The sequence below is a fragment of the Salvelinus sp. IW2-2015 genome, linkage group LG17 (assembly GCF_002910315.2).
Source record: "Salvelinus sp. IW2-2015 linkage group LG17, ASM291031v2, whole genome shotgun sequence".
Classification (NCBI taxonomy): Eukaryota; Metazoa; Chordata; class Actinopteri; order Salmoniformes; family Salmonidae; genus Salvelinus; species Salvelinus sp. IW2-2015.
Genome location: NC_036857.1, coordinates 15,684,053 through 15,709,841, shown reverse-complemented (window position 1 = coordinate 15,709,841; position 25,789 = coordinate 15,684,053). Strand labels below are relative to the sequence as shown.

Below are 25,789 nucleotides of genomic sequence, written 5' to 3'. Positions count from 1 at the left end.
TGTACATTTCCACTGTACAAATAAGTCTGGACAAATTGGTTCCTTTTTCAGTCATGTCTTTTTGTCACATTCGTGTGGTTCAAACAAAAACACCTTAATGATTGGTTGACAACAGTCTTCCACAGTGCAAGCGATGGCCGCAGGATGAAGTTGTTGAAGAGCAACTGCAGAAACCTGCAGTCAACCTTATGACCTTAGATCACATGATTTTTGTAACGTTCATGCAGTTGACATGCAGGCACAAAAGTCTGACAACTTTTATCCCCAGAATGCAACACACTTTGAAGGCATTGAAAAAAAGAGATCCACTCGAACGCACCCCGCATTAACTCAAAAGCAGCCTGCTATGGCTGAACATTGATGAATGAAGTCGGGGGAGGTGTATCTGCAACAGCCGAAAGTCGGACAATGTTATGGTTTACCTACAGCAAGGCTCTGTCCAACATGGCAGTGTTGCCATTGTTTATAAAAACTTTTTCTATGGAATGTCAAAATAAACATGTAAATATGTGTACATTGTACTATCAATTGGTGAGAGAGAGCCTCAAAATATCACATTCATTTGTACATATCCACTGTAGACATGAATCACAGTAAAGTTTCACGCAGGTCTTTTGTCCCGTTCGCTTGGGTCAGAAGCAACTGCAGGGACTTGAAGGTGATTTCATAGTTTTTGTAAAGTTCATGCAGTCGGCAAGTCGGACCTTTTTTATCACCATAATGCAACACACTTTGAAAGTGAAATGGTAAAATTTGTCAAATTGATCCACTCGAACACGCCCATTCTTTCAAAATAATATGAATGCATTTTTTAAAGCTGAGGTCATTAGTAAATGGTGCTCAGTGTCAATGGGCTTGTTCAACATTGCAGCCGACTGCCTTTTCTACACTAAACAAAAATATAAACACAAATGTTCGTCCCATGTTTCACGACCAGAAATAAAATATCCCAGAAATGTTCCACACGCACAAAAAGCTTATTTCTCTAAAATGTTGGGCACAAAATTGTTTACATCCCTGTTAGTGAGCATTTCTCATTTGTTAATATAATCCATCCACCTCACAGTTGTGGCATATCAAGAAGCTGTTTAAACAGCATGATCATTACACACCTTGTGCTTGGGACAATAAAAGGTTTTGTCACAACACAATGCCACAGATGTCTCAAGTTTTGAGGGAGCGTGCAATTGACATGCTGACTGTAGGAATGTCCACCAGAGCTGTTTCCAGAGAATTGGATGTTAATTTCTCTACCATAAGCTGCATCCAACGTCATTTTAGAGAATTTGACAGTACGTCAAACCGGCCTCACAGCCGCAGACCACATGTAACCACACCTGTCCAAGACCTCCACATCCAGCTTCTTCACTTGGAGGATCGTCTGAGACCAGCCACTGGGAAAGCTGATGAAACTGGGTTTTCACAACTGAAGAATTTCTGCAAACTGTCAAAGAGTCTCAGGGAAGCTTATCTGCATGCTTGTTGTTGTCTCCAGGGTCTTGAACAGACTTCAGTGGGCAAATGCTCACCTTCGTTGGCCACCGGTAAGCTGGAGAAGTGTGCTCTTCACGGATGAATCTCAGTTTCAACTGTAACAGACAGATGGCAGAGAGCATAGCATATATGGCTTCATGTGGGAGAGCGGTTTGCTATTGTCAACGTTGTGAACAGTGCCCCATGGTGGTGCTGGGGTTATGGTATGGGCAGGCATAAGCTACAGACAATGAACACAATTAAATTTTATCAATGGCAATTTGAATGCACAGAGATACTGTGATGAGATCCTGAGGCCCGTTGTTGTGCCATTTATCTGCCACCATCACCTCATGTTTCAGCATGAGAATTCAGAGCCCCATGTCACAAGGACCTGTACACAATTCCTGGAAGCTGTAAATGTCCCAGTTTTTCCATGGCCTACATACTCACCAGACATGTCACCCATAGAGCCCKTTTGGGATGCTCTGGCTTGACACGTACAATAGCGTGTTCCAGTTCCCGCCAATATCCAGCAACTTCGCACAGCCATTGAAGAGTTGGAAAACATTCCACAGGCCACAATCAACAGCCTGATCAACTCTATGCGAAGGAGATGTGTCACACTGCATGAGGCAAATGGTGGTCACACCAGATACTGACTGGTTTTCTGATCCATGCCCCTACCTTTTTTTAAAAGGTATCTGTGACCAACAGAGGCATATTTGTATTCCCAGTCATGTGAAATTCATAGATCAGGGCCTAATTAATACATTGTAATTGACTGATATTACACTTTGAAATTGTTGCATATTGCATTTAAACTTTCAGATTAGGACAAAGGGCGCATGTTAGCGCCAGGTATAAACGCGGCTTGAGAGCCAGTTCAACAGGCATCCCCTACAGGATCAAGMAAAAATAAAAAATAAAAAAGGACAGCATAGGAACGACCTTTCAGCATTTCAAAAATAAACATGTGAAAGAAAGCAACAGCACTTCATTAACATGTTCATTTTCTGCTCTGACACATTTTGTATTGTTTTTATACAAGTTTCGCATGATTCATTACATCAATCAATGTGGTTTGTTACCTAATCTAGACCATTTCAGGAGATCAGTGCTCAAGAGGTAAACCATTTACTTTGCACCAAGGCTCCCTAATCCAAATAACACTGAGCCAATGAGACAGACAAAAGCAGCATTTGATTTCAAGGCATGAGAATGAACTAGAAAAGGACAAACCTAGTAATCTCCAAATCAACTCCAGTTAAGACAAAATATGGCATGAATGGAATCTTAGGCCGTACCTAACTACTGCATTGTTCTCGGGAATTGCAGTGAATTTCAAAGTAGATCATTAAGACATTCACTTGATTGATCTATCAGAACTACTGCAATTTTGAAGAACTACTACAAATTTATAATAGAAAAAGTCAGAACATCATTTTCCAAATGTATTTTTTGATTGGGTGGAATCAATATGGAACCAGTGTATGGACACCAGGGATGCAAGGCCAGTATAATTCATCGCTGTGTTGTTACACATCACACTTCTTTTCTTTATCCAGCATGGTTTTTTGGTAAGCCAAAGTTTGTGCATTAAAAATGGTACAAAAATCTATCTCCCCTTCCCCATATGCCATCAGTGCTCCCAGAAGGCAATGCAACAAGACAGTGGACAAAGGACAGCGTTGAAAGTCTTGAGACCAGATGGAGTGTGCTTTCTTGGTTCCACACACACAGGACAGGCAGTCTCGAGGGCATGCTACCAGTCAGTTTGACCAGCAGACACGTTAGGCGGCCACTACGGTGCAGCATGCGGAGGGTCACATCAGGCCTCTCTGATCTTGGCAGCCAGAGCAGAGTTCTCCTGGCGAATTGCTTTGTAGTCCTCCAGGATCTTCTCCAGGTTGCTTACAGTCTTCTTACCATTTTCAGTTTCAATCTACGGAGAGAAGGAAACTTAAAGGTTTGCACTACCAAGTCAGCTCTAGATCACTATGTCAATAAAATGACAAACTGACTCATGTGGTACAGTAGCAGTACAAGTTAGTGGTTTGGAATAAAAGAAAGAGGGCCATCTATACCTGCTCCTCCAGGTCTCTGATCTCTCTCATGATTGTGCCTGTGTCCTCAATAGTTTGGATCAACTGAGTGCAGTTCTATACCAAGGAAGATAATGAAGTCACACAACTAAGCAATGTAGCTATAGGCACCTAAAATTACCACAGAGCACCAGACCAAAGGATATACAGTATGTCTTGCTCTTCAATTTCTAAGAAAATTGTATATTCTGCAAACAAGCTCTTACCTCATGCAAGGCTGCCAGGTACTTGTAGGATTTGCGGACAGATTCGTCTTTCTTCGCATCCTACACAGTATTAGGAAAAGTATTGATTAGGCAAGAAGGAACATCATTGGTGTGCTTTCCTGAAATTGTCAAACTGTGGTATAGAACAATTGAAATGAAAGGCATGAGCAAACTGACAGCATGGGTCCTTGGTAGCAAGTTGAGCATTATCAGGTGATCTAGAAGGGATTTCTTTGACCTATAATTGCAAAAAGTAGACACATGAGTTATCTTGCTAGGTGCTCTACCTTGAAGACAAGCTCATCAGTCACAGCGAACGTTCGGTCCAGTTTTCCAGTCAGATTGTTAATCTCTTTCTGCAGCTCCTTAGTGTCAGACAGAATCTACAGAGACCAAGAGTCGGACACACAAATACCATACTTGAAATCACACTACTCAGATTCAAATTTTGTTTTTAATTCCTTTGTTTTTCAGGAGATACTCAGGACTGTATTGTTGAGAGGTGTCTCAAACAGTGTACCTTTGTAATTTCTTCCTTCTGTTTCCTGATATTGCCAACGATCTCCAGAATCCTTGCAGTGTACGCTGAGCGGGAGACATCTTTGGGGAGATTCTCAAACTCTGTTATCTGAAAGAGATGTCAGATTCCCCAAAATTGTGTCTGACATACAATGCATGGAATGAAACCTAAATAAACAGTGTGGAAGTAGCTCATCCCAAATATATTAAAAATTTGTTCTAATACCAGTTGTTTATACAGTGCCTCCTTCATCTTGGACTCCTCCGCAGATTGGCGGATTTTGTTGTGAAGCTCTTTGATTTCAACTAGCTTTCTGGAGGACTCAATCTACAAAAGAAAATGGTAGTTGAATCTCGCACAGTCAAACACACACATTTGGTGATATCTAAGGAGATTAACACTACCTCTTGGTTGCTGCAGAGCTCCTTGAGCCTGCGGTGCTCATCGATGAGCGGAGCTCTGCGTTTCTCCCACTGCACGGCAAGGTTGACCACTCGCTTGGCACTTCCCTCCACCAGGGCCTGCAGCTTGGCCAGGTTGTTCTCTGCGTCCGGCATCAGGTCAATGGTCTGCTTCTTCACCCGCACAGAGTCCTCCTTCTCCGCCTTGCTCAGCTCTTTCTGCTTCAGCTCATCTGACACCTGCACACAAACAGGACACAAGTTAGTCTCGCAGGGTGACTACATCTTACATGTCACAGTTCATTTGACTGTGGTAACTCTGGTCGGAGGTAGGGATGGGGGGTATGTAATCATTTCACTATTCGAATAGTATCATGAATTTGTCAGATATCCAGATATAGGAAATGCAAGTCTTTTTTCCCCCTTAAGTTAACCTGAGCACTGCTGCGCGATGGAGAGAAGCTGGCCATCCATTGCTGCAGCTGTGGAGGGGGCGGAGTATGTGAAGACGCTAAGGCAACTCAGCTACAGCCAATACTAGCTAACTTGTTGCAGCCACAATGTTATTTATCGTCGTATATAACAGTGCCCGTCTTGACTGTAAAAGCCTAGAGAAGCAAGCTAGCTAAATAAAACTGCCTAAATGTTGGTTGCTCATTGTTGCCTACTCCTCATTTTGCTAACTTTTCATTCCATAATTTTATTCCATCTTGCATTGCATTAGTGAACTCACTCTCTTTCTACACATTGAACCTCTGTCGCTTTGATTGGCCAACATAAACAACAAGCTACACGTGAAGGCTACCGGTCAGCTACCGGTCTTTTTATGGGGTGCACATCCTAAAAACTATATACATTTTTTTTTTAAATAATTTTCATGTTTAAATGTCATGGTATATCCTTTCATGTAACAATGCCATATGGATATTTTAATGAAACTTAGAAAAATACTTTTCAGTGTTAAAATAGGGCTATAATTTTCCCCCCTGCAAAAAACAAAGCACACAAGTAATCCAAAATACAAATGTCAGATCGGATATTCGAATAACCACGCACATCCCTAGTCTGAGGTCTACACAAATACAGAGTTTATCTGTTTTAAATCAGAGAGGCTCCAGTTACCTGAAGTACGGATACGGTGAGCTGCTTCATGTCTCCGCCCACCTCCTCTAGGCTGAGGGTGAGCTGCTGTAGCTGCTGCTGCAGGGAGGCCAGCTCCTCCTGCTGTCGGGCCTGCAGTTCCTCTTCCGACTGATGCGAGCTGGGAAGGGGGCTGGCCGCTGCTGCCATCTGCTGGGAGGCTTTCGCAGGCTCCTGACACACACACACACACTAGATTCAGATTGGCAATGAAAGGGGGAACATTTGTAGATGTTGCTCAATGTCTTTGGGGCAGGCTTTGTTAACTCTTCAATCACCTGTGTGAAAGTGAATTTCTCAGTGTGAGTGAAGCGGGAGCCCTTGGCGAGGATGTCACCACCGAGGGAGGAGCCCCCAAAGGACTGCAGTAGCTCTGCGAGATCAGAGCCCGACCTGTGGGCACCGAGGGTGTCCGAGTGAGGCTGGGCCGCAGTGCGCAGCTGCTCTTCGATCCGCTTCTGCAGACGGACACGCTTCCTGGAGCGATATTCCTGGGTGGCCACGAGAGGAGACAAAGTGGAGTTCAGAGATTAAAACACTGCAATAAACACAAAATTATTCTTATTGTGCTCAAATTAAAATTGTCCAAAATCTTGAAAAACTATCCCTTTAAGTGAACTATCCCTTTAAGAGTGTACCTCAGGGGTGAGGCGGGAAAGGAGGCCTTGGCTGTTCCACTCATTTTCCCACTCCTGGGCGGCACTAAGCTCCCCTGCATGCATCTCCAGCAGGGATGCCGGCACTGAGGCATGCTGCGACGGCTGAGCAGTCACAGGGGGAAGAAATTCCCTGTGGTAGTCCTTTTCCTCTGGAGACGGGGTGAAAAGAATGACGTGGTACACTGGGATTTAACTCTCACCACAGGTTCTTATTTCATTGGCAAAGAATATCTTGTACCACATGCTAATATATATAGGCTACTAATTCAGAACCATACATAATTGGAAGAATTGGATTACAGAATGATATGCAATGAGAGTAAGTACAGAGGGCCCTGTGTATTCTGTGGTTTACCTTTCAACTGCTTTTTCCCAGGCACTTTGAGGCAGTGCAGTAAACTAAGGGGCTGAGAGTGGAAACTGTGGGACGGTCCTGGGTTCTAAAAATAATGAAATGTTAAGTGAGAACACATACATTAAGTGGGAACACTTGACACAAAGACATTCAAATAGGAAGTTTGTATAGTGCATCATTTTGATATATTGACTTCAATAAATATCCAGGTCATAAAAAACAGGGTAAACTTGAGACATTGCATTATTGCCTCACTACTTTCACTGACCAGCCCTGAAATCTAGCTTCCTTTATGATCTAGGAAACCAACAGTTATTTGTCAGTGTTTCTTAACTTTAGCTGCCATGTCATTGATAATGCTTTGTGATATTGCCAGCAGGACATACCTACCTGTGTTTTACATAGGAGGGGTAGTCTGCAAGATGGAGGGAGCCAAGGCAAGGCCAGCTGAGCTTTGATCTGGGTAGCTATCAATTTCTGGAGGAGGACCGATTTACCTGTTATGGGGTACAATGAATGCGAGACAAATAAATACTTATAGATAAAATAATTGTCATTGAGAGATTCACAAACATTCAATGTATTTTTATTGATCAGATTATAAAGCAAAAAAAAAAAAGCCCAATGTATAAGGGGATAGCTAAAGTTAATGGTATTAAATAATGACAAGAAGTACAATGGTGGGACAATGTGTCTGTACCTGCTGGTTGGTCCAAGGCCTCAGCACTTTCTCTGGGCAGCTTCTCCACCAGGAACATGAGCAGGGAGCGGATCTCTGGCTCATTGCTGTAAAGAAAGGTCTGGTAGCCAATCTCTCCCTTGTAGCCAAGCTCCTGCATAGAAACACATGTCAACCTGGTTATGGAGTCTGCTCATACACATGACATTGACCTTTGTGTCACATACCTCACCCAGTCTAGAGCATGAGGGTCATTAAGCGTGAAAATGGAACCAGTCCATGACATTGTGTATGAAGACCATTATGAACATGTGGAATGATGGAGCCTTCTTCACAAAATGAGCAAACCAAATGTATTCACACTTGGGAGATTCTAAATCTTGTAATAAAACTAAATTTCAGAAGATCACTTCAATGAAGTTATGCAAGCAAATGGACTATTCAATAAAGCCAATCGAGTGAGAAAATAAAAATAGTTAAAAAGCAGTGCTCGACGAGATTAGGCATTAGGATATGACATGACTTCACATTGTCGCAGGCGGTCAAATTGGTTGCTGAATTACTTCTATTCAGACATCAGTGGTCCAGACTGCATGCATGTAGTTTGGACCATGAATAACTGAGCTTGATCTAATGAAATTCAATTCATTTTAGAGTATAAAAAGAACCTGAACTGAGTTTCATGCAAAGGGGGTATAGGTCATATGGCTACCGTACATCAAGAAGTCGTGCATGGTTATTCTTTTAGATCCAACAATATCTTAATCTTCTTCATTTGTTCAACATAGTATTGTGGGGAGATAGTCACGAGCCTCACTTCGCAACAGGAGGGTGAGCACTATCCCTTTTTTTTTGACCTCTCACCTGACAGGCCTGTGCCAGGCTCATGCCCACTCGGAAGCGGGCAGACATGCCGGGGGGTAAGGAGTGGGACAGGCTGCTCCCCAGGGCCGGGTCGATCACTCGCAGACATTTCACTACCGCCTCCACTATGAACTCACTGGAGAAGCGCTTCACACTCTGTACATCCTCCCCCACGTCCCTTGGCAAACACACAGAGCATGAGATGCAGGTGCACGGGGTTAACTTCTCATGTGTGTCTCACACCTCGCTAGTAATGTAATCAGCAAGTTACTCTTTTAAACGACATTGAAAAATGTGTACCGTTAGCGTAGCTAACTTGACCGACATGGAAGAATTCTGGTCACTACACTAGCTCAAAGATTTGCAGAGTTCAAATCAAAAGAATCAGCTATTAGAACACACTTGTACAAGTGTGAATGAATGTAATTTAGCTAACTTAGCTAGCTCTCTGCACTTCACTTCCCAAGGAAAACATCAGCTGAGATAATGGCTGATGAGTAATTGAATGTAGATAGACCTGGGTGTCAATCACTAAATCAAAGAAGAGAGCTACGTATCTAGAGGTAGCGAGCTATCCAAAACTCACTAGACACAAACAAGCAACAGTAGCAAGCCAGATGGCAAACGTTCACTAACTAGAAACAAAATGTTAATAATGTTGGCTAACTACTTACGTGCCGGTCTGTCTAAGGGAGTGAATTAAAATCTTATCAACTTCCTCCATCGCTGTAAGAAGATGAAGTGCCTTGCAATTCCTTCTCCTAAATTCCAATCATTAGGCTTCAATATGCTTATTTTGGCTAGCTAGATAACGTTAGCGGTCTCACAGGCGGGTCCATTAAAAACAAGCTAGCTCGCCTGTTTTTAGCTGGGGAACTAGCTAACGTTGTCACTTCTCAACGCATGAACAAGAGGCACGACAGTAGCTATTCCAGCAACCGTTCCACTTAACACTTTTTTTGTGCTCCCTTAAATGTCTTGCAAATAGCTTTTTATCATATGAGAGATAGCTAGCTGACAAATTAGTAAAAGCTAAAATGTTGCATCTATAAACACATGAAGTCACATGGGAGGAGGATATGATAGCAGTGTTCTATGGGATGCTGAGTTTCAACATTCTTCAGCATTGTTGTAAAAAAAACGGAGAGTTGGGAAAGTAAAACTATGATTCCCAGCAAACCCCCGCTGCTGGAGTCGCATGACTGGGTACTGCGTCGAGGAAGAGGCGAAGCGAAAGGATTTGTGCCACGTTCACGTACTAGAACTAGGAAACTCGGAACTAGGAAACTCGGAAATGTCTGACTTGCCAACTGGTAAACGCGGCACGGTATAACTACAACCATTTAGCAAGTCGGACATTTCCGAGTTTCCTAGTTCCCGACTAGCGTTGGAACGCGACATTACTCCACCCCAAATCTGTCCACGCGAGATAAGCAGACCACGTGGCCATGTTCTGTGTGGAGGTCAACAATGATTAATGTACATTGGGGTGGGGTTGGGGATAGGCAGTGTGTACCCAATGGTACGTTCGGTTGAGCCGTACCACCCTCTTTAGCACCTTGCTGTAACAGGCTGTGATGCAGCCCGACACAAGTGTGAATGTATATTCTCCCTCAAGCCGATACCACAACGGCCCTCAAGGATCTACACTGGACTTTGTGCAAACTGGAAACCACATATCCTGAGGTCGCTAGCGAAGTTCTATCAACACATTGACTGTAGTACTCGCGTGGCTAAAACACTCGACCACTGCTACTCCAACTTCCGGGATGCCTACAAGGCCCTCCCCCACCCTCTCTTTGGCAAATCAGATCATGACTCCATTTTGCTCCTCTCTTCCTATAGGCAGAATCTTAAACAGGAAGTACCTGTGCTAAGGACTATTCAACGCTGGTCTGACCAATCGGAATCCACGCGTCGAAATAGTTTTGATCAGGCAGACTGGGATATGTTCCGGGTAGCCTCAGAGAATAATATCAACGTATATGCTGACTCTGTGAGTGAGTTTATAAGGAGGTATATAGGAGATGCTGTACCCACTGTGACTATTAAAACCTACCCTAACCAGAAACCATGGATAGATGGCGGCATTCGCACAAAATTGAAAGTGCGAACCACCGCATTTAACCATGGAAAGGCGACTGGGAATATAGCCGAATACAAACAGTGTAGTTATTCCCTCCGCAAGGCATTCAAACAAGCAAAATGTGAGTATAGAGACAAAGTGGAGTCGCAGTTCAACGGCTCAGTCTGTTGTCCCCACATGCTTCAAGATGGCCACCATTGTTCCTGTACCCAAGAATGCAAAGGTAACTGAACTAAATGACTATCGCTCCGTAGCACTCACTTCTGTAATCATGAAGTGCTTTCAGAGACAAGTCAAGGATCAAACCACCTCCATCTTACCTGCCACCCTAGACCCACTTCAGTTTGCATACTGCCCCAACAGGTCCACAGACGATGCCATCTCCATCACATTGCACACTGCCCTATCCCATCTGGACAAGAGGAATACCTATGTGAAAATTCTGTTCATTGACTACAGCTCAGCAGTCAACACCATAGTACCCTCAAAGCTCATCATTAAGCTTGAGGCCCTGGGTCTCAACCCCGCTCTGTGCAATTGGGTCCTGGACTTCCTGATGGACCACCCGCAGGTGGTGAAGGTAGGAAACAACATCTCCACTTCGCTGATCCTCAACACTGGGGCCCCACAAGGGTGCGTGCTCAGCCCCCTCCTGTACTCCCTGTTTACCCATGACTGAGTGGCCATGCACGCCTCCAACTAAATCATCAAGTTTGCAGAAGACACAACAGTAGTAGGCTTGATTACCAACAACGACGAGACAGCCTTCAGGGAGGAGGTGAGGGCTCTAGGAGTGTGGTGTCAGGAAAATAACCTCTCACTCAACATCAACAAAACAAAGGAGATGATTGTGAAACCGCAAAGGTAGCACCCCCCTATCCACATCGACGGGACAGCAGTGGAGAAGGTGGAAAGTTTTAAGTTTTAAGTTCTTGCATTCATATCACTGACAAACTGAAATGGTCCACCCACACATATAGTGTGGAGAAGAAGGCGCAGGAGTGCCTCTTCAACCTCAGGAGGCTGAAGAAATTTGGCTTGTCACCAAAAACCCTCACAAACTTTTACAGACTCACAAGTGAGAGCATCCTGTCGGGCTGTATCACCGCCTGGTATGGCAACTGCACCTCCCACAACTGCAGGGCTCTCCAGAGGGTGGTGTGGTCTGCACAACACATCACCCGGGGCAAACTACCTGCCCTCCAGGACACCTACAGCACCCAATGTCACAGGAAGGCCAAAAAGATCATGAAGGACAACAACCACCTGAGCTACTGCCTGTTCACCCCGTTACCATCCAGAAGGTGAGGTCAGTACAGGTGCATCAAAGCTGTGACAGAGAGACTGAAAAACAGCTTCTATCTCCAGGCCTGTTAAATAGCCATCACTAGCACAGAGAGGCTGCTGCCTACATACAGACTTGTAGAATAATTTGCCACTTTAATAAATGGAACACTAGTCACTTTAATAATACCACTTTAATAGTGTTTACATATCTTGCATTACTCATCTCATATGTATATATTGTATTCTGTACTATCTATTGCATCTTGGCCTATGCCGCTCTGTCATTGCTCATCCATATWTTTATATTTATATATTCTTATTCCATTCCTTTATTTAGATTTGTGTGTATTAGGTATCTGTTGTGGAGTTTTTAGATATTACTTGGTAGATATTGCTGCACTGTCGGAACTAGAAGCACAAGCATTTTGCTACACTCGCAACATCTGCTAACCATGTGTATGTGACCAATTTGATTTGATTTAGTTATTCCCTCCATAAGGCAATCAGACAGGCAAAACGTCAGTACAGAGACAAAGTAAGGTCACAATTCAACAGCTCAGAAACGAGATGTGGCAGGGTCAACAGACAATTACGGATTACAAAGGGTAAACCAGCCACGTCGCGCGGACACCGACGTCTTGCTCCCAGACAAGCTAAACACCTTCTTCGCACGCTTTGAGGATAACACAGTTCCACCGACGCGGCCCACTCCCAAGGACTGCTCCGTGGCCGACGTGAGTAAGACATTTAAACGTGTTAACCCTCGCAAGGCTGCCGGCCCAGACGGCATCCCTAGCCACGTCCTCAGAGCATGTGCAGACCAGCTGGCTGTAGTGCTTACGGACACATTCAATCTCTCCCTATCCCAGTCTGCTGTCTCCACTTGCTTCAAGATGTCCACCATTGTTCCTGTACCCAAGAAAGCAAAGGTAACTGAACTAAATTACTATAGCCCCGTAACACTCACTTCTGTCATCATGACGTGCTTTGAGAGGCTAGTTAAGGATCATATCATCTCTACATTACCTGACACCCTAGACCCACTCCAATTTGCATACCGCCCGACCAGATCCACAGATGATGCAATCTCTATTGCACTCCACACTGCCCTTTCCCACGTGGACAAAAGGAACACCTACGTGAATATGCTATTCAGTGACTACAGCTCAGCGTTCAACACCATAGTGCCCTCAAAGCTCATCACAATGCTAAGGACCCTGCAACTAAACACCTCCCTCTGCAACTGGATCCTGGACTTCCTGACTGGCCGCCCCCATGTGGTAAGGGTATGTAATAACACATCTGCCACGCTGATCCTCAACACAGGGGCCCCTCAGGGGTGCGTGCTCAGTTCCTTCCTCTACTCCCTGTTCACCCATGACTGCATGACCAAGCACGACTCCAACACCATCATTAACTTTGCCGACGACACAACAGTGGTAGGCCTGATCATCGACAACGATGAGACAGCCTATAGGGAGGAGGTCAGAGACCTGGCGGTGTGGTGCCAGGATAACAGCCTCTTCCTCAACGTGATCAAGACAAAGCAGATGATTGCGGACTACAGAAAAAGGAGGGGGTGTAGTGGAGCAGGTTGAGAGCTTCAAGTTCCTTGGAGTCCAAATCACCAACAAACTATCATGGTCCAAACACACCAAGACAGTCGTGAAGAAGGCACAACAACGCCTATTCCCCCTCAGGAGACTGAAAAGATTTGGCATGGGTCCTCAGATCCTCAAAAAGTTCTATAGCTGCACCATAGAGAGCATCCTGACTGGTTGCATCACTGCCTGGTATGGCAAATGCTCGGCCTCCGACCGCAAGGCACTACAGAGGGTAGTGCATACGGCCCAGTACATCACTGGGGCCAAGCTTCCTGCCATCCATAACCTCTATACCAGGTGGTGTCAGAGGAAGGCCCGAAAAATTGCCAAAGACTCCAGCCACCTTAGTCATAGACTGTTCTTTCTGCTACTGCACGGCAAGCGGTACCGGAGCCCCAAGTCTAGGTCCAAAAGGCTTCTTAACAGCTTCTAGCCCTAAGCCATAAAACTCCTGAACAGCTAATCAAATGGCACCCGTACTGTTTGCATTGTCCCCACACCCCATTTTTACGCTGCTGCTACTCTCTGTTTATTATCCATGCATAGTCACTTTACCTCTACCTACATGTACATATTACCTCAATTATCTCGACTAACCGGTGCCCTTGCACATTGACTCTGTGTTATTTTATTGTTGCTCCGTAATTATCAGTTATTTTTTGTATTTTTTGTATAGATTTTTAATTTGGTCTATTTATTTTTTTCTTCAGTTTATTTTAGTAAATACTTTCTTAACACTTTTTTTCTTATTCGAAGTCCAGGACCCAGTTGCATAGGGAGGAGTTCAGTCCCAGGGCCGTGAGCTTTGTGGTGAGCTTAGAGGGCACTATGGTATTGAAGGTCAAGCTGTAGTTGAAGAAACAACATCCTCACATATGCATTCCTTTTGTCCAGGTGGGTGAGGGCAGTGTGCAGTGCAATGGTGATTGCGTCATCCGTTGATCTGTTAGGCGAATTAGAGTGGGTCAAGTGTGTCTTGAAGGGAGGTGGTGAGGTTTTGAAGCCATCTGTCGGCCATATTGGCACTCTCCAGTCGGAGCAGTCCTCCATAGGAATGAATGGAATTCTGCAGTATTTAAATTAAATGCTTCAAGGACAAAATTACATGTATTTAAGTATTTTTGTTGTTGTAGTGGGGACAGTAACATTATTACTCTCTAAAATAAATGTTTTATATACACTGCTCAAAAAAATAAAGGGAACACTAAAATAACACATCCTAGATCTGAATGAATTAAATATTTTTATTAAATACTTTTATCTTTACATAGTTGAATGTGCTGACAACAAAATCACACAAAAATTATCAATGGAAATCAAATTTATCAACCCATGGAGGTCTGGATTTGTAGTCACACTCAAAATTAAAGTGGAAAACCACACTACAGGCTGATCCAACTTTGATGTAATGTCCTTAAAACAAGTCAAAATGAGGCTCAGTAGTGTGTGTGGCCTCCACRTGCCTGTATGACCTCCCTACAACGCCTGGGCATGCTCCTGATGAGGTGGCRGATGGTCTCCTGAGGGATCTCCTCCCAGACCTGGACTAAAGCATCCGCCAACTCCTGGACAGTCTGTGGTGCAACGTGGCGTTGGTGGATGGAGCGAGACATGATGTCCCAGATGTGCTCAACTGGATTCAGGTCTGGGGAACGGGCGGGCCAGTCCATAGCATCAATGCCTTCCTCTTGCAGGAACTGCTGACACACTCCAGCCACATGAGGTCTAGAGGAACCCAGGGCCAACCGCACCAGCATATGGTCATCTCGGTACCTAATGGCAGTCAGGCTACCTCTGGCGAGCACATGGAGGGCTGTGCGGCCCCCCAAAGAAATGCCACCCCACACCATGACTGACCCACCGCCAAACCGGTCATGCTGGAGGATGTTGCAGGCAGCAGAACGTTCTCCACGGCGTCTCCAGACTCTGTCACGTCTGTCACATGTGCTCAGTGTGAACCTGCTTTCATCTGTGAAGAGCACAGGGCGCCAGTGGCGAATTTGCCAATCTTGGTGTTCTCTGGCAAATGCCAAACGTCCTGCACGGTGTTGGGCTGTAAGCACAACGTCTCCACGTCTCCTGATGTACTGGCCTGTCTCCTGGTAGCGCCTCCATGCTCTGGACACTACGCTGACAGACACAGCAAACCTTCTTGCCACAGCTCGCATTGATGTGCCATCTTGGATGAGCTGCACTACCTGAACCACTTGTGTGGGTTGTAGACTCCGTCTCATGCTACCACTAGAGTGAAAGCACCGCCAGCATTCAAAAGTGACCGAAACATCAGCCAGGAAGCATAGGAACTGAGAAGTGGTCTGTGGTCACCACCTGCAGAACCACTCCTTTATTGGGGATGTCTTGCTAATTGCCTATAATTTCCACCTGTTGTCTATTCCATTTGCACAACAGCATGTGAAATTTATTGTCAATCAGTGTTGCTTCCTAAGTGGACAGTTTGATTTCACAGAAGTGTGATTGACTTGGAGTTACATTGTGTTGTTTAAGTGTTCCCTTTATTTTTTTGAGCAGTGTATATATATATTATATTATATTATATTTTATATATTTTTTATGTTTAGCTCACATAATATAATTTAAAAGTATGGATTAAGGTGAGTGTAATATAATACATGTGTCAAAAAACTAATGTAGACATTAATAAATGTATTTCTATAGCTTCCAAAATCTTTTTTTACAATAAAGGTGTGCCAAGATTGTGCACTCTGTCAGTCATCCAAGATTTATACACATCATTGGGTGTGACCACAAATGATTTATACATATTATTTCTTCTGATTGTTCAGAGCATGCTGCAGCATCTTCATCACCCCTAAACAGTTATAAGCAGTGTATTTTTTTTCTTCAGCAAATCTCAGATGTTATGGGTCCTAAACTTTATATACATTTTTTAATGCAGAGATTTGTAGTTACAAACACATTTACAAAAGTCACTATCCCTGATTCATTAGAATCAGAATTACAACCATGGGAGTACTTTCCTTTTCTGCCATCTGGTGTTTGGATGCAGCTTTGTCTTAATTAACGACTCTATTGAATTTAAAACGTTTGACTGCTTTCAGCAGTTCTGAGTTTAGCTTCATGTAGCCTTGGGGTTTACCTTTCCTTTCCACTGTATTTCATAAGGGGGCATGATGTAACTCATACCACTGGGCCGGACTCTTAAGCAACCAGAGGTTGATCACCTCACCATATTTATTTCCAATGTTGCCAGTTTTTTGGAAAAGGGGGGCATGTAAGAATGAAGTCTGCTGATAGGACAACAAGTCAATGGGTCTAGTGTATCTGAGTGTGCCTCCTCCAAATGTGATAGATTCCCAATGGAGCAATTGTTGCGAGAAAAGGCCACTGATCGCCTGCTTTTGACAGCAGCAAAGTAATGAGCATGTGTGACATCATAAGAAACTTGAGACCATCATTTTGAACAACCCTCCCTTTTAGTGCCTTTTCCTCTATATGTGCTCGCCCCCTAACCCTCTCCCTTACTCTTAGCAGACACTCTGCTCTTTCTTCTTGGATATAAACTCAGGCCAATTACAATTGGGCAAAACAACACCTTGGCCAAGAAAACATCTCTACTCAGGACACACTTCACCAACTCTCTGTCTTTGAAACTCTACGTTCTCTGCATTTGAAGGTAATAGAACATTCCTTTATTCTGCTCTACGTATTGCCATGCCACGTGGGGGTCATAGCAGGAACTTGACATGAAGGGTAAAATACCATTGAAATTCCACTGGTGGACATTGGAAGGGATTGTTGTGAGGTAGCATTGTGAGGTAGCATTGTGGAATTTGTCATTGTCAGTGAGATAGCATTGTGGAATTTGTCATTGTCAGTGAGGTAGCATTGTGAGGTAGCATTGCGGAACTTGTCATTGTCAGTAGTACTACTTGATTTGATTTCCACAACATTATTTGAATAACTCAGTTTTATGATTACATTTTTTCCTGATCAGTGTCATGTATGTGGATATATATATATGAATTGTTGGAACACTGGTCTGAATAAGTCAATTAAGAAAGGTCAAAGACAGACACAGCGTGATAAGTAGTGAGCTCACAGGAGTAACTGCACCAACTGACAAACAAATTCAGTGGCCACTGTCTCCTTGTGTGACTGACAATGTATTTAGGGAATTGCTCAGAACAGCATGTTTTATAGTTAAGTGTAATGATTGATTCATATTCTTCTGGTCTGACTGTTTTTTAATGTGAATCAAACCCACCACTCATAGATCCTAAACTCATTCTTTGTCTGTAAATGCAAAAGTCTCGGACTGAAATGTCACAGTTTGTTTTTAACTATGGATCTGTAATAAACTCTATTTTTATAATTGAGTGTCTACTGGACACTAGTGTCCAATGGAGTGCCTTCTACTTCAGTTGTTAGCCAGCGGATCCAACCCACTTCCTTACAGCTGCACTGGGGTCTGACAGCATTCCTGTTTATAATAAGACACCACGGAGCCCGGTGCGAGGTATGGCTCGGAAAACGTACTTCAATCAAGGGATGACAAATGTGTTGTACTCTGGTTTTGTCCCATTATTCCAACTGTTACAACGAGAAGATTGAACGTTTTGAAGTAAACTGCCGTTTTCATCCTCATGCTAGCTAGCAGTAGCAACGGTAGCCATTATGGAATGGCACGTCACGTTGAACAACAAAGGAGCTGATTAGCTAACACAAACATTCCAAAATTGTTGCTTTTGCTTCTGCTACCAACCCTAGTGCAACTATAAGCAAGCGGGTTAGCTGGCTACTTCAGTTGTTTGAGCAAGAAACCCCTTTTTTCACTTTGTCTAATAAATGCAAGAATCAGTTGATCCTACCATTAGAGAACATAATTTATAGCTCTTCCTCAAATTGTATTTACATAATCTGCATAGCAACCTCTTAATCAGCCAATAGAAAGCAAGACAAAAATGGAAGGTTATAGCATAATATGTAATGTATACACCCCTCTATTGCACAGAAAAGATGAGGTCAGAGAGTGTTTTATATGCCGTGCTCTGCTGTGCCATATACTTTCCCTTTTTTTCTTCAGGCACATTTGTTTCTCTCACTCAGCAACTAAGCATTGGAAACATATAAATAGTTGAATAGTAGCTTCAGTAATACAGGGAAGTTGCAATGTCTATCCACCATTTCAAACTACCGTCACATGGTGGTACATATTTGTGGTTCTTCCGTGGGCCGAATGCACGATTCAACAGGCTTTCTCGGACATAACTATGCAGGATTGGTTGATGGAACTCCCACTATTTACTTTTTCTTCCCATTACAGATTAAGCTATGTGTTTTCTGATGGGTCAGTCAATAATCCATCATATAAGAAACCTAGCTTGTTTAGCTTTTTAGCTAAATATTAAAACAGACATTTTATCAGAAATACCTCTTTAATTTTAGACCTTTTTAACCTGAGATCATCCTTCTTCACTGAGAGAGGATTTCCTGGCTGTATTGGTTGCCGACCACTGTGGCTGGAAAAGCACTCAACTTCCTAAAACATCCAACATAAACATCAGAAAAAGACTACATTTCAACGAAAGAGCATTGCAATGTAGATAATATGTTGAGTGTTTGCGTGCGTGTGTGTGTGTGCATGGGTCACCAGTGCATTTATGTGTGTGTTTGTTTGTAGTAGTGGTGATGGTTGGGTGTTGATTTTTTTTAGAAACATTTTGTGTTGGTGTAAAGTGAGAACACAGTAGAAAGACATTCTGGAGTTTGATTCCCAAGACGCAATGCAAGAATGTGCCTGCCCGACCCTTCTTGCCAGGGGCTCTTCATGCATTAGAATAAAGATTTTAGCCGAAGAGGGAGCGACTTAGCGAGGAGAAAAATCACACATGTAACGTAGCAATGTAGAAATGTGAAAAGAAAGAGAGACAGAGAAAGGAATGTTAGNCCCCCCCCCCACACACGCACACAGACTTTAAATATTTTGAGCATTAAAGATTTATGGAAAATAAATAGTGGAGTGGTATTACTAAGTAAACTGTAACTGAAAACTCCCACTCTCCCTTTATCTCCTCTTCTCTATCGTTCTCTTTATCTCTTGCTACACTGACTCTTTCCGAAGGGCTTCAACTGGGTGCTGAGAAGGTTAAGTTAAGTAAATAATATATAGACGGACTGACTGACTGACTCACTAGAGAGTGTGGATAGATTGTTACCTGAATCGGATCTTAGTACACTGAAAAATGAACTGTTTTTAAAAGGGGTAAGTTGTTCATAAAAATCTGCATGGTATAGATTAAGAGCTACATTATCTGCATTAGCATAACCAGTTCTCTCAGGGGAGGTGTGTGTAAGGATTTTTTGATTTATTAGGCTCCCCATTAGCCGACGCCAATGGCGACAGCTAGTCTAAAGTACATGACCTCTTCTGGTCTAATGTCTATCAGTTCAGAATGAAAAATGTGTTGGGGGGTTTAGTAGATTCATTAAAGACCAAGTGCAGTCAAAAACTAGATTTTCCTGTGTTTTATATATATTTCCACACTATGAGGTTGGAATAATACTGTGAAATTGTGAAATTATGATAATGCTCTTTAGTGTAAGAGCTGTTTGAAATCCGAGCTGTTTTGAAGTCTGAAATCTCAGCCTGTTTTTGTGGCATGTAGTTTTGGCCAATAAGAAAGAGAGTTCCAAACCTCTCTGCCAATAACAGCCAGTTTTCAGTTTACTCCTCCCCACTCCCAGACAGTCCTAGCAAAATTCTTTCTTGAGAAATTGCTCTTTGCGAAGAAGCTATTTTTGTTAATTTTTTGACAATTTTGATTAAAAACAATTACATTAATAAGGTGCTTAATTGTTACCCAGAAATGATTTAACATTTAGATAAAAACAGATGCATTGGACCTTTAGAAAATAAGGGTGACATTCTGCGGCAGACATAAAATGTATGTTTGTGAGTTCTTTTTTCCATTGAACTGGTGTGATTTCACACATGGCTTTTCTAAATGTTGGTGTCCTTTCCATCAAGGTTTAGGCTCTGCAAATATATTCAACTTTTTTCTTAATCATTATCTAAATGTAATAGCACAGTAATAGTTATATAAAGACTTTGATGTTCTTTTCTCACACATTTCCTCGCAAGACATTGTTTCCTGAATTATGGTTTGGCATCGCTGTCGATAGAACACATGAGACGCATGCTCCCACAAATCTCACTGGCCTTCAAACTGAGCTGCTACATGATATTTCTATTACAAACTGCATAACCAAACCAATCACAAATCTGTGGCAAGTATTTTATTTTGTGTGTAGTATGACATGTGCTGGATTACATTGTTGTATATGTTATATAGGTAACATTTATCACTTTACGTTTGGCTGATGATGAAACTTGTTGGGTATTATTGATATAGAAACTAGAGTTGCCCCATAGGACATAATTGGAGTACAATTTGCCCATATCAAAGGGTAACCCTTTATTTGGATAGTCCATTTGTAGATGCTCTACAGACTATCAGTAACATTTCAACTAACTATCTACTAAACCTTATCCCTAACCTTAACTCTTATCCTAACCCTAACCTTAACCCTTACCTTAACCCTAGCCCTAGCCGTAACTCTAACCTTAACCCTTACCCTAATCCTTATTCTAATCCTAACCCTAACCGTAACCTTAACAGGTTTCTTATCAACAGTTGCTTATCAACAGATAGTTTGTTGATAGTATGGGTTCCCTAACACGTATTCAACTTTTTCTGAGAGACACATGATGATTGGATATGATTGGATGATTTGTCAGAATGTGACTTCTGATGACCCATACTCAGGTCACACTTTATTTGGATAGTCCGGATAGTCCATCTGTAGAKSMTCTACAGATGGACTATCCGGACTATCCAAATAAAGTGTGACCTGAGTATGGGTCATCAGAAGTCACATTCTGACAAATCATCCAATCATATCCAATCATCATGTGTCTCTCAGAAAAAGTTGAATACGTGTTAGGGAACCCGCTACCTGAGTCAAGTTTGAAAAGCACATGATGTGTCATGTGATGTCAGAGTGGTCGAACCTTATCAAACTCACGTTTGACATGATAGGTTACAAGGCTGATGTCTCTAGCAAATGGTGGTAAAAACCTGGATTTACTCCAAACTGCATCTTTGGACCCAATGAGCCACGTATCCATCCCAGGGTTTAAGAAAAACTTCTGGCTTGCATTTAAATGTGAATTCCAACATCCCATATCACTTGTACTAGAAAACACATCTTTCCTCTAGAGGGTCATTGGGTTCAGCAGTGCAACACAGTTTCTTAAAGTTGCAAGAAGCAGTAATGTTTTCTATGGTAAAGGTCAAACAGAAAAGCTTACTTTCAAAAGCAGTAACTATGATATATGGCTGCTTTTATCCAAGATACTGTATGTTGGTTGTACTTTCATGCCATAATAAAATAGACAAAAATGTTGTGTGGGGGTAACAAAGAACATTAGTCATGAGTTAAGCATAGGCCTACACGTTGAAAGTTCAGATATACTTGGATATTTTCTTTGGCTAGTCAGACTATGTTTTTGAATGAAAAGACTATTGTCTGTAATACAGCACACTGAGAACAAAAGTAGCCTAGCTATAAGATAACAAAATACAGCATTGCCTTGTCAGTGGGCAAACACAACTGACAAGGCTTGATAAAGGGCCACATGCCTTATCCTGTTGTACACAGTGCCTTCGGAAAGTATTCACACCCCTTTGAGATTTTCCACATTTTGTTGTGTTACAATTAGGGATTAAAATGGATTCAATTGACAAAAAATTGTCAACGATCCACACAAAATTATATTGAATTTTTTTTATTAATGGAAAATAAAACACAAATATATTTTGATTTGATAAGTATTCAACCCCCTGAGTCAATACATGTTAGAATCCCCTTTTGACAGCGATTCCAGCTGTGAGTCTCTTAGAGCGTTGCAAATTTGGATGGTTTAATATTTGCCCATCATTTTTTAAAGAATTCTTCAAGCTCTATCAAGTTGGTTGTTGATCATTGCTAGACAGTCATTTTCAAGTCCTGCCATAGATTTTCAGGCTGATTTAAATCAAAACTGTAATTAGGCCACTCATGTATATTTGGCATTGCATTTTAGGTTAATGTCCTGCTCAAAGGTGGAATTGACTCTCAGTGTTTGCTGGAAAGCAGACTGAACCAGGTTTTCCTCTAGGACTTTGCCTGTGCTTAGCTCTATTGTTTTTCTTTTTGTCCAAAAAAACTCCCTATTCCTTGTCGATGACAAGCATGCCCATAACATGATGCACCATGCTTGAAAATATGAAGAGTGGTACTCAGTGATGTGTTGTGTTGGATTTTCCCCAAACATAATGCGTTGTATTCAGACAAAAAGTAAATTTCTTTGTCACATTTTTAGCAGTATTACTTTAGTTCCTTATTGCAAACAGGATGCATGTTTTGGATATATACAGTGGGGAGAACAAGTATTTGATACACTGCCGATTTGGCAGGWTTTCCTACTTACAAAGCATGTAGAGGTCTGTAATTTTTATAATAGGTACACTTCAACTGTGAGAGACGGAATCTAAAACAAAAATCCAGAAAATCACATTGTATGATTTTTAAGTAATTAATTTGCATTTTATTGCATGACATAAGTATTTGATCACCTACCAACCAGTAAGAATTCCGGCTCTCACAGACCTGTTMGTTTTTCTTTWARGAGCCCTCCTGTTCTCCACTCATTACCTGTATTAACTGCACCTGTTTGAACTCGTTACCTGTATAAAAGACACCTGTCCACACACTCAATCAAACAGACTCCAACCTCTCCACCAAGTTGGCAGACCAGAGAGCTGTGTAAGGACATCAGGGATAAAATTGTAGACCTGCACAAGGCTGGGATGGGCTACAGGACAATAGGCAAGCAGCTTGGTGAGAAGGCAACAACTGTTGGCGCAATTATTAGACAATGGAAGAAGTTCAAGATGACGGTCAATCACCCTCGGTCTGGGGCTCCATGCAAGATCTCACCTCGTGGGGCATCAATGATCATGAGGAAGGTTAGGGATCAGCCCAGAACTACACGGCAGGACCTGGTCAATGACCTGAAGAGAGCTGGGACCACAGTCTCAAAGAAAACCATTAGTAACACACTACCGCGTCATGGATTAAAATCCTGCAGCGCACGCAAGGTCCCCCTGCTCAAGCCAGCGCATGTCCAGGCCCGTCTGAAGTTTGCCAATGACCATCTGGATGATCCAGAGGAGGAATGGGAGAAGGTCATGTGGTCTGATGAGACAAAAATAGAGCTTTTTGGTCTAAACTCCACTTGCGTGTTGGAGGAAGAAGAAGGATGAGTACAACCCCAAGAACACATCCCAACTGTGAAGCATGGAGGTGGAAACTCATTCTTTGGGGATGCTTTTCTGCAAAGGGGACAGGACGACTGCACCGTATTGAGGGGAGGATGGATGGGGCCATGTATCGCGAGATCTTGGCCAACAACCTCCTTCCTCAGTAGAGCATTGAAGATGGGTTGTGGCTGGGTCTTCCAGCATGAACACGACCGAAAAACACACAGCCAGGGCAACTAAGGAGTGGCTCCGTAAGAAGCATCTCAAGGTCCTGGAGTGGCCTAGCCAGTCTCCAGACCTGAACCCCATAGAAAATCTTTGGAGGAAGCTGAAAGTCCGCATTGCCCAGCAACAGCCCCGAAACCTGAAGGATCTGGAGAAGGTCTGTATGGAGGAGTGGGCCAAAATCCCTGCTGCAGTGTGTGCAAACCTGGTCAAGAACTACAGGAAACGTATGATCTCTGTAATTGCAAACAAAGGTTTCTGTACCAAATATTAAGTTCTGCTTTTCTGATGTATCAAATACGTATCTCATGCAATAAAATGAATTAATTACATAAAAATCATACAATGTGATTTTCTGGATTTTTTGTTTTAGATTCCGTCTCTCACAGTTGAAGTGTACCTATGATAAAAATTACAGACCTCTACATGCTTTGTAAGTAGGAAAACCTGCAAAATCGGCAGTGTATCAAATACTTTTTCTCCCCACTGTATATTCTGTGCCGGCTTCCTTCTTTTCACTCTGTCATTTAGGTTAGTATTGTGGAGTAACTGCAATGTTTTTGATCCATCCTCAGTTTTTTCTTATTACAGCTATTTAACTCTGTAACTGGTTTAAAATCACCAATGGCCTCATGGTGAAATCCCTGAGCTGTTTCTTTCCTCTCTGTCACGCCCTGACCATAGTTTGCTTTGTATGTTTCTATGTTTTGTTTGGTCAGGGTGTGATCTGAGTGGGCATTCTATGTTGTATGTCTAGTTTGTCTATTTCTATGTGTTTGGCCTGATATGGTTCTCAATCAGAGGCAGGTGTTAGTCGTTGTCTCTGATTGGGAACCATATTTAGGTAGCCTGTTTTGTATTGTGGGTTGTGGGTGATTGTTCCTGTTTCTGTGTCTTTTTGTATGTCACCATACGGGACTGTTGCGTTTTCGTTCGTTTGTCCGTTTATTGTTTTGTTCTTTGTTTTCTAATTAAAATGGATAATCATCACGCTGCATTTTGGTCCTCCGATCCTTCTTACTACTCCTCCTCAGATGAGGAGGAGGACGACGATCGTGACACTCTCTGWCAACCGAGTTAGGAAGGACGCCTGTGTCTTTGTAGTGACTGGGTGTATTGATACACCATCCAAAGTGTAATTTATAACTTCACCATGCTCAAAGGGATATTCAATGTCTGCTTTTTTTACGCATCTACCAATAGTTGTTCTTCTTTGCGAGGCATTGGAAAACCTCGCTGGTCTTTGCTGTTGAATCTGTGCTTGAAATTTACTGCTCAACTGAGTGACCTTACAGATAATTGTATGTGTGGGGTAAAGAGATGAGGTAGTCAGTCAAAAATAATGGTAAACACAATTATTGCACACAGAGTTAGTCCATGCAACTTATTATTTGACTTGTTAAGCACATTTTTACTCCTGAAGTTATTTAGATTGCCATAACAAACGGGTTGAATACTTATTGACTCAAGACATTTCAGCTTTTCATTTTTTATTAATTTGTAAAACAATTAATTAAAAAAACATAATTCCACGTTGACATTATGGGGTGTATAGATGAGTGACACAACATCTACATTTAAGCCATTTGAAATGTTAGCTGTAACACAACAAAATGTGGATAAAGTCAAGGGCTGTGAATACTTTCTGAAGGCACTGTAATTCTTGTGTCAATGTATCAGAAGGCGTTATGTAAGCAGCCTCATATGACTCTATTTGTTCAGCAAATTGTGACATTTCTTGTTTGCCAGTTTCGTCTGTAATGACGTCAAATCCCAGCTGGCACACCAGTTGGCATAGGGATGGTAGGTATCTTACACTTTAGTAACACTGCAGTGTAG

General features: G+C 42.5%; 1 protein-coding gene across 2 annotated transcripts; it reads right to left on the bottom strand.

Moving 5' to 3' along the window:
- Nucleotides 1–2,914: 2,914 nt before the first annotated feature.
- Nucleotides 2,915–9,454, bottom strand: LOC111976987 (coiled-coil domain-containing protein 22). 2 transcript variants are annotated; one of them, XM_024006210.2, is made up of 15 exons: nucleotides 9,077–9,454; nucleotides 8,403–8,580; nucleotides 7,560–7,692; nucleotides 7,250–7,356; nucleotides 6,860–6,944; nucleotides 6,484–6,653; nucleotides 6,124–6,336; nucleotides 5,828–6,019; nucleotides 4,709–4,945; nucleotides 4,530–4,631; nucleotides 4,305–4,412; nucleotides 4,072–4,167; nucleotides 3,785–3,844; nucleotides 3,561–3,635; nucleotides 2,915–3,418 (listed from the first exon to the last, which is right to left on the bottom strand). In XM_024006210.2, the coding sequence occupies exons 1-15, from the start codon at nucleotides 9,124–9,126 to the stop codon at nucleotides 3,305–3,307; spliced, it is 1,920 nt and encodes a 639-aa protein (XP_023861978.1). In that variant the 5' UTR covers nucleotides 9,127–9,454; the 3' UTR covers nucleotides 2,915–3,304. The 2 variants fall into 2 exon arrangements, 1 of the variants encoding a protein (XP_023861978.1); XR_002878973.2 differs by lacking the exons at nucleotides 2,915–3,418; nucleotides 4,072–4,167 and adding an exon at nucleotides 3,962–4,022.
- Nucleotides 9,455–25,789: the final 16,335 nt, after the last annotated feature.